General features: G+C 38.9%; 1 protein-coding gene across 2 annotated transcripts in view; it reads left to right on the forward strand.

The window, feature by feature from the left end:
- The window catches only part of LOC310866130 (C-terminal-binding protein 2-like), a 100,971-nt gene extending 95,950 nt beyond the window's left edge, over positions 1 to 5,021 (forward strand). For both annotated transcript variants that reach the window (XM_083775530.1, XM_083775531.1), the window contains one exon: positions 3,314 to 5,021. In XM_083775530.1, the coding sequence (XP_083631656.1) occupies positions 3,314 to 3,497 (184 nt within the window). In that variant the 3' untranslated portion in view covers positions 3,498 to 5,021. The remainder of the gene's footprint in view (positions 1 to 3,313) is intronic.
- The last annotated feature ends 5,381 nt before the right edge of the window (positions 5,022 to 10,402 follow it).

A 10,402-nucleotide genomic window follows, 5' to 3' on the forward strand; every position in this document is an offset into this window, starting at 1 on the left:
ATATTTCTTCCTTTTGTAGTTATTTCCTTATACCTTATACTGCAGCTGAATTGGATGTAAAACACACCAGTTCACTCTTTTTCTCATGCATTTCTAAACCTACTCTGCCTACATTTCAAGCAACCAATACGACGTAGTGCAAGATCAAATGTCAAAGCCACAATTCCCTGACAATAAATGTAATCAATATATTCCTGCTTACACACACACACACACACACACACACACACACACACACACACACACACACACACACACACACACACACACACACACACACACACGTGTACAGTCTGTATACACATACTGTATTGTACTGTGTATGTATGTATATGTATGTACACAAACACACACACACACACACACACACACACACACACACACACACACACACACACACACAGAGAGAAAGAAATTAAAGTCAGAAGGAGGGTGGGTTTCTTTCAAGCGATATTGTTTAAGACAGGATAGAAGACAAATGGATATATCTTGCCTTACCCCTTAAACCTAAACTTATTTGCCATTTAATAGCCGATCTACAAGCTCATGACGTGTCGATGTAGATTGGCAAGTTGAACTATTTTTAAATGTTTTTCAAAATGGTAATAAATTGCAAATAAGTTTAGGTATAAGGTGTAAGGGTGGCGCAAGATAGGGCCCAAAGTGACTTTGCCTACTTGACTGTGGTTTTAAGGTTGTTCTACTGCTTTCAAATAGTTGTGGTTAATTGATAGAATGGGCAGGTAGCTGATGGAAAGGTAGGGCCCGGTGCCTGGTATTAACAAATATTTTGAGATGCATAATTTTGGGCGATTTAGAAGACATTTGTACAGGACGTCCCGTTGGGATGTATCTCTCTTTTACAAAGCTACATTATATACAGTACTAATACAGCTTATATTCAATGGACACCGAATCTACAGAAAACTACACTGTCTACTCCTGTAGACAATTGTGTTTCAGAGATTTACAGAAATGCTATAGACAAGGTCTTGTAACCCTTCTATATACTTAGAGAAAGTGGGTCTTTCCAAGTTCAGATTAGTACTCTGGGTACTTTGAAAGGTATCTACCTAGCGGACCTAGCGTGGTAGCTATTAGAGGCAAAGCTAAGTACAAAGACTGGGAGGAAAGACTGGGAGGAAACTTCCCTAGGATGGCCTTAAATAAGGTCGATCCTATTATCTATTACTAGTCCTTACCCGTTCTGAATATATGAACAGCAAATTATGTTCAGTGTGATGGGGGGGGGGGGGGGGGGGGGGGGGGAATTGTTTAACTGTGTGGGTCTGTTGCGCGGAAAAGTGTGTCCCAGTATTAATCTGTGCCCGTCCCAACATGCATTTGGTGACACTGGTGACACGTGATTTGCGGGGAGATGTTTTTTTTTTGACGCAAATTAATGTAAATGAAGATGATTGTTAGAATGTTTGGCGTGTGTAATGCAGGGAAGATTGAGGTTGGAGGACAGGGCTGTGCGGCGCTAGGTTCCGTGAGGCGGTCCGTGCGTCGTGGCGTTGTGAGATGGTGGAGAAAGCGAGCAGCTGTCTTGTTCTATGCTAAGGAAGTACTCTGACTGACTGACTGACAGACAGTCTGCTAAATTATTAATAGGATAACAGTCACTGGTGAGTAATTCCTAATTTATACTGATCTACATGCTCACAACACATCGTTGTTAGCCTGGCCCAGCCAGCGTGCCACCGGGCTCATGGCGGTGGTTCACCGATCTGAGTGCCCGCCCCCCTCCTCCCATCCCCGGTAGAAAACAGCGGATAACACTGACGTCACCAAATTTGGAGCGACGCCCCTCTGCACTGACAATGGTTAGCGAAATACAAGGAAGTGGGCTTCCTATACCAGATCTTCCAATGCATTTACCCAGGCTTTAATTTTTGAGCCGAATGCGAAAGAAAATATAAGCCTGGGTACCGAGGATATGAGCTTGTAGATCGACTATTTTTCGGTGCAGCGGGTGCACAACACAGCGCACAGCCAATTATGAATCAGGCATGAGCCACTTGGCATTAGTAAGTCAAAGCCCAGGGATGCATACTACTATTGGCATTAGTAACAACAGGGATGCATACTACTATTGGCATTAGTAACAACAGGGATGCATACTACTATTGGCATTAGTAACAACGCTCAGGGATGCATAATAAACACAAAAACAGGGAAGAGGCAACATTCATATATCCATTATTTCACCATAATCAATTATAGACCGAAAGAAATGTAGCTTGTTTCTTTCTCGCCCCAAAAAACAAAAACATAGCTAGTTAAGAAAGTAAAAGAAACAAATGTTCAATGAAAAGAGATTTTCATCCAACCATTAACCATTATGCCAACATACTTGTGGCTGTGAATTGATATGGACCTTGCACGACAGTTGCCTGTAAAATATTTACACCTCATGCAGTTTTGATTTAAATAAATTGCATAACTCGATTTAAACATTATGCAAATAATCTTGCTAGCAATCTTTCTTTCTTTCTTTCTTTCTTTCTTTCTTTCTTTCTTTCTTTCTTTCTTTCTTTCTTTCTTTCTTTCTTTCTTTCTTCTTTCTTTCTCATATCCTTGTCCTCTCCCAGACTCCATACTAGGTGTTGTTTAACAACTATAAGCCTGATTTAGACTTCATCATAATTATGATGGTGTCGTTTGACAAAACTACATGCTCACAATACGTATGACAAAGTACAAATGAAGTATATAGGCACATTTTTGATCATTTTCGCCGATAATGACATGCCCAAAATGGGGACACCAGGCTTAATGTGGTTAAGGAATCCATTATTGCATTTAGTACTACAGTATCACTTGCCATTTTCAACCTTGCACCATTTCTGAATACCATTGCTTAGATAATCAAGAGTTTATTTTAGAGTTTCAAGAGTTCAGATAAGTCTGAATTAATAATAATAATAATAGCTTGAATTTATATTTGTTTCTCAGGAGCAGTGCAAGGTTTCTTTTTTTATTCCCATTTGTCATTTTAGAATTAGAAAACCTTTTACATTTTAATTTGGTTTCCTATATATCTGAAAAACTGAGTTTTCAGGTCCATATTCCCATGTAACGTTAGTTTCAGGTTCATATTCTCTAATGGTTTTGTAGGTAAAGGTTTGACCAGCTATTAACATTAACATGAATTATCAGCTACTATATATATATATATATATATATATATATATATATATATATATATATATATATATATATATATATAGTGTATTGGTAAAGAGAGAGAGAGAGATTTATTATCAACTTGGTGTTCCCATCATGCCCACTGACTGTGTCCTGATTGCAGGTACCCCCCTGGTGTGGTGGGCGTAGCCCCCGGAGGGACCCCCGGGCCGATGGAAGGGATGGTGCCCGGGGGGGTGCCTATCACGCACGCTCTGCCCTCCGGTACCCACCCCTCACAGGCCCCCTCCCCCAACCAACCCTCCAAACACGGCGACCCCATGAGAGAGCGCATGACCGAGCCGTAGGACTGCTGGGAATGGCAAGGGGCTAACATTAGCCATGTTTTGTACCATGCCAACACACCCACCCCCACCCAGCCACCTGCAACCTACTGCACCAGCAGCCTGTCCGCTGGCACAGCATTCCATTTCGGTTTTTTGTATGAAACCACCTGACCCATGTGAGGACAGTGGATATTACACATGCGCTGCCACTCCCAAGGCTGGGGCTGACATTCAAACTCATGCTCTGAAGTTCTGAACTCTTTTTCATCCCATTGTCTGTTATCTTTTGTTTTTTTATTTGGTTTAAGTGTTACCATTGGTTTGATTTTTTTTTTAACATTTTGCCAGAAGGGTCTACTTTGGGACAAGTTGATGACACCCTCCCTGGCGTATCTACCAATGGGAGAGCTTGGAAGGACAATGACTTCACGTTACTGGCCAGCCTCCTTTCCCTATGCTGCCCTCCCTTCACTTTCTACTTAAAGCTTGTGTGTTTGTGTTATTTTCTCCATTATTATAAATTCTGTTTATCTTATATTATCTGTCCCTGTTTAAAATTAATACCCTGTCCCTTTGGTCTTTGGTGTGAGAAAATGAATGACGTTAGGGTTACACATATTTATCAGCTATGAAAAGTTAGCTGAGGTGGCGTCGGTATTTTCCTTTAGAAATCTGAGCCCGATTATTGCCCATTTCTCAGCCCTTTTGGATGGTGGACCCTGAATGTAAAGAACATATAAGGCAATGTGCGGGAGAGCATTCTGGCCCATGACTCATGAGCTAAGTTGCCCATTTAAACCAAAACAATAAATGAAGGACTGCCATTAGTAGTTAGTTGGATGTTATATGTTCAGTGATGGTCACCTCAAGTTAATATTTGCTGTTGTGATTTATCAAACTCTTGAACTGACATTCAGTACTGATAGCATTTAATCATTTTCATTGAGTGTATCTGCAAAATATCTGGATGAAAACAAGCGACATAGCAGCAGTAGGAAACCAGCCAGGCAGGTAGGAAATGGTTTGGAAAAACAAGAGTAGATCTCTTACTGACTCAGGAAAAAAAAAGAAAAAAAAGAAAAACTTTCCAGTACCCCACCCACCCCATTCTGTCTGAATCAGAACAGACAAAAACAAATGGCAAGACTGTATTATTGCTTTTCGTGTCTCTCAACCCTTTTCGTGGTATTTTTATATATCAAATGTATGTTTTTTGGTGTTTCAAGATTTTACAGTCCTGTTAGATTTGTATTGCCTTGTGAAATGTTCTTATAATCATAGTCTCATGTGAGCTGCCCTCTCCTCCTTATGGTTTTGTCCTTTCGTTTCTCCGCTCTAATGAAAGCCAGCTGGAGCGCTGGGTGACATTGCGACCTCCGCGAGCAGCAGCGACATCCGCTGTTGTAGAGCCGTGATGTTAGCAAGAGAAAGGCTGTTAGCAGATTGTTTGGTTTTTAGTGTATTTGTATTTGTTTCTTGTACACAGTGAACATATAGCATACGATGCAGTTCAAACATTAAATAAAACATACTGTTCTAATGATGGCCTGTGATATGTTTGTGCACATGCAGTTTTGTAACTTGACACATGTTTTGGTTCTTTATAGTTGATATCTCAATAATCTCACATATAGCTTCCCATGTTTATAGATGTTTGTAGATCTATTGTAAAAAGTCAACTATGCATTTAGTTTTTCCACCAATTTCTAATAACGATATGCCATTTTACTGTCATAGTATAGTTAATACAAATAGTAGTCACAGACATAAACTTGAATGGTAAATTACATTTGGTTCTGATAATGATGTACCATGCATGCATGTTCAAATCATTATAGGGCAGGGGACGCATCATGGCAGGAGTACACATTGGTCCATAAGCAGGAGTACACAAGTATAAAAGTATGTTAGAACCACAATATGAATATATATACAACTAGAAAATATTGTTCCTGAAGAAACAATGTGGTCTCGCTTGCCTCTGGTTGGTCCGGTATGCTCTGCTGTCTCTCTGCTGTCTCTCTGTGTGTGTGTGTGTGTGTGTGTGTGTGTGTGTGTGTGTGTGTGTGTGTGTGTGTGTGTGTGAGAGTGTGTGTGTGTGTGTGTGTGTGTGTGTGGTGTGGCTAACCCACCTACTTCACATGCTCAATGATGATGATTGCATTGCCAGAGAAATGGCAAGGGCATCACTCCTACTGGATTCACGCACGAGGAAGATTCCCTGGCTGGCTTTCAGGAGGAAAGACTCTGGAAAACGGGACTCACAAGCCAAGTGTGTTGGGGTCTGGTCTGATTGGCCAGATCTCAATGATTTCTGCCATCGGACAGGAGTCCAGTTCATGGGCAAAAAACTACAAAAACGTGCCAATCTCTAATGTAGTAAGTTACCACCAGTGTGGTAGTGTAGGGCCTACACTACCACACTGGTGGTAACTGTAATTACTCCATTAGAGAGTGTCCAGTGGCCTACACTGTAGACTACTGTCACCCACCCACAGGAAGAAACGGCTAGAAGGGTTCTGCTTAATACCAAACAGACTGAGACAAAACAACATTTGCGTGGACTTCGACTACACTGGCCTGTATTACCAGCCAAGAACAATGTATGTATCAATATGGCATCCTGATAATCTGTACTCCACTCTGTATAACCCATCATGATTCTGAACAACATCTAGAATCCATTGCACACATCATAATGTATGATGATGTGGTGCATATAACACACACACACACATGCACACACGCATGCGCAGACCGACAGGTATGCATCCTTAACGTTGCATGACTGCCATCTACTGGATTATACCCTCATCTTATTGAAAATGTAATACAGTGTCTACTCAATGTTTTCCCATCCCAACATTGTCCATTAAAAACCCAGATGCTGTTGTCTGGGGTGGGGGGAATCCTTCCCTCGGCCTTGTTCTTCTCCGGTAATGTCCACACCCTTCAACAATCTTCTAGCTGCACCTATGACACCAGGGGTGGATTAACCCCACGAGAGCCCCTGGAACGGTAATTGTCTTGGGGCCCCCATAGCACATGTAAGCGCCAGACCTTAGAGTATATGTGAGTATAAGTATGTAGGACTAGTAGCATGCCAAAGTTTGTGCTATTGCCATAGAGAATGCATTGTGCGTTTAAGTTAAATAACTCAGAAACTACAAAACATTTAAAAGTAAAAAGTTCCAGTATGTGTCTCCACAGTAAGCTGAATAATAAAAAGTGTGAATGGAGTTTCTAGGTGAAAGTAATTTTTGACGTGCCAATGTCTGCCATTGAGCCCCATTGTAAATTTGAAAGCACTATATTTCTAAAACTATGAAACATTTCAAAGATTCCTTTTCAGGCAAACATGTCCACCATAAGATGAACCTAAGTAGGCTAGAATGGGGTTGGTAGGTTTAAGTATGTAGGACTAGTAGCATGCCAAAGTTTGTGCTATTGCCATAGAGAATGCATTGGGCGTTTAAGTTAAATAACTCAGAAACTACAAAACATTTCAAAGTAAAAAGTTCCAGTATGTGTCTCCACAGTAAGCTGAATAATAAAAAGTGTGAATGGAGTTTCTAGGTGAAAGTAATTTTTGACGTGCCAATGTCTGCCATTGAGCCCCATTGTAAATTTGAAAGCACTATATTTCTAAAACTATGAAACATTTCAAAGATTCCTTTTCAGGCAAACATGTCCATCGTAAGATGAACCTTAGTAGGCTAGAATGGGGTTGCTAGGTGTAAGTATGTAGGACTAGTAGCATGCCAAAGTTTGTGCTATTGCCATAGAGAATGCATTGTGTTGCGGAGGATGAGAGGAATGCTCTCATCCTCCGCAACACCATTCTCATACACCGCTATACACCGCGAGGATATGGGCTATAGCCCATATCGTACGGCATACTATACTGTAGCACGCCGTTTTTCATCATTTTTGAGGATTTGAAAAAAATGAAAAAATGAAAAAAACGATGGGTTATAGCCCATCGCTTTTTGATTTTTTGATTTTTTTTTAATCCTCGTTTTTCATCATGTTTGACCATCCCACTGAGCAATAGCCGGCTATTAGACGTGCGTCTAAAAATGGGATAAAAAATGTCTAAAAATAGACGTCTAAAACACGTCTATTTTTAGACGTGTTTTAGACGTCTATTTTTAGACGTTTTTTATCCCATTTTTAGGCGCTCGTCTAATAGCCCATATGATCGTACGGCATACTGTAGCACGCCGTTGTTCATCATTTTTGAGGATTTGAAAAAAAAGAGAAAAAAATAACATGGGTTATAGCCCATCGTTTTTTGAATTTTTGAAAAGAAAATTAACCTCGTTTTTAATCATTTTGGACCATGGGCTATAGCCCATACCGTACGACATAGCACGCCGTTTTTCATCATTTTTGAGGATTTTTTTAAAAAATGAAAAAAAAAAAAAACATGGGCCATAGTTTTTTTAATTAAAAAAGTAAATACCTCGTTTTTCATCATTTTTGAACATGGGATATAGCCCATACCGCACGGCATACTATAGCACGCCGTTTTTCATCATTTTTGAGGATTAAAAAAAACAAAAAAAAAAAAAAACATGGGTTATAGCCCATCGTTTTTTTATTATTTTTTATTATTTTTTAAATCCTCGTTTTTCATCATTTTTGACCATCCCACTAGCCGGCTATTAGACGTGCGTCTAAAAATGGGATAAAAAACGTCTAAAAATAGATGTCTAAAAAACATCTAAAAATAGACGTCTAAAAGACGTCTATTTTTAGACATGTTTTAGACGTCTATTTTTAGACGTTTTTTATCCCATTTTTAGACGCTCGTCTAATAGCCCATATGATCGTACGGCATACTGTAGCACGCCGGTTTTCATAATTTTTGAGGATTTGAAAAAAAAGAGAAAAAAAAACATGGGTTATAGCCCATCGTTTTTTGAATTTTTGAAAAGAAGATTTTACCTCGTTTTTCATCATTTTTGAACATGGGCTATACCCCCTACCTATACTATACTATAGCACGCCGTTTTTCATCATTTTTGAGGATTTGAAAAAAAAAAAAAAAAAAAAAGAACATGGGTTATAGCCCATCGTTTTTTGAATTTTTGGAGAAAAAAAAATATCCTCGTTTTTCATCATTTTTAACCATGGGCTATAGCCCATACTGTACGGCATACTATAGCACGCCGTTTTTCATCATTTGTGAGGATTTTTTTTTTAAATGAAAAAAAGAAAAAACATGGGCCATCGTTTTTTTAATTAAAAAAAGAAAAATAACCTAGTTTTTCATCATTTTTGAACATGGGATATAGCCCATACCGTACGGCATACTATAGCACGCCGTTTTTCATCATTTTTGAGGATTTGAAAAAAAATCTAAAAATCTAAAAACATGGGTTATAGCCCATCGTTTTTTGATTTTTAGATTTTCTTTTTTAATCCTCGTTTTTCATCATTTTTTTTTTTTTTTTTTAAGATATTTTTTTGCGGCTTACGCCTTTTATTGATTTTTTTAAGGGACAGACAGTAGGCTGACAGGAAACGGGAAAGAGATGGGGGGATGACATGCAGTAAAGGCCGTGTCGGGTCCGGGAGTCGAACCCGCGGCACACTGCGACTGGATCACCAGTCCGGTGCCCAGACCGTTACGCTACGGCCTGGGCCTTTTTCATCATTTTTGACCATCCCACTGAGCAATAGCCGGCTATTAGACGTGCGTCTAAAAATGGGATAAAAAACGTCTAAAAATAGATGTCTAAAAAACGTCTAAAAATAGACGTCTAAAACACGTCTAAAAATAGACGTGTTATAGATCATTTTTGAGGATTAAAAAAAAAAAAAAAAAAACATGGGTTATAGCCCATCGTTTTTTTATTATTTTTTATTATTTTTTAAATCCTCGTTTTTCATCATTTTTGACCATCCCACTAGCCGGCTATTAGACGTGCGTCTAAAAATGGGATAAAAAACGTCTAAAAATAGATGTCTAAAAAACATCTAAAAATAGACGTCTAAAAGACGTCTATTTTTAGACATGTTTTAGACGTCTATTTTTAGACGTTTTTTATCCCATTTTTAGACGCTCGTCTAATAGCCCATATGATCGTACGGCATACTGTAGCACGCCGGTTTTCATCATTTTTGAGGATTTGAAAAAAAAGAGAAAAAAAAACATGGGTTATAGCCCATCGTTTTTTGAATTTTTGAAAAGAAGATTTTACCTCGTTTTTCATCATTTTTGAACATGGGCTATACCCCCTACCTATACTATACTATAGCACGCCGTTTTTCATCATTTTTGAGGATTTGAAAAAAAAAAAAAAAAAAAAAGAACATGGGTTATAGCCCATCGTTTTTTGAATTTTTGGAGAAAAAAAAATATCCTCGTTTTTCATCATTTTTAACCATGGGCTATAGCCCATACTGTACGGCATACTATAGCACGCCGTTTTTCATCATTTGTGAGGATTTTTTTTTTAAATGAAAAAAAGAAAAAACATGGGCCATCGTTTTTTTAATTAAAAAAAGAAAAATAACCTAGTTTTTCATCATTTTTGAACATGGGATATAGCCCATACCGTACGGCATACTATAGCACGCCGTTTTTCATCATTTTTGAGGATTTGAAAAAAAATCTAAAAATCTAAAAACATGGGTTATAGCCCATCGTTTTTTGATTTTTAGATTTTCTTTTTTAATCCTCGTTTTTCATCATTTTTTTTTTTTTTTTTTAAGATATTTTTTTGCGGCTTACGCCTTTTATTGATTTTTTTAAGGGACAGACAGTAGGCTGACAGGAAACGGGAAAGAGATGGGGGGATGACATGCAGTAAAGGCCGTGTCGGGTCCGGGAGTCGAACCCGCGGCACACTGCGACTGGATCACCAGTCCGGTGCCCAGACCGTTACGCTACGGCCTGGGCCTTTTTCATCATTTTT

This window comes from Protomyctophum parallelum, assembly GCF_964188405.1.
Source record: "Protomyctophum parallelum genome assembly, chromosome: 10".
Classification (NCBI taxonomy): domain Eukaryota; kingdom Metazoa; phylum Chordata; class Actinopteri; order Myctophiformes; family Myctophidae; genus Protomyctophum; species Protomyctophum parallelum.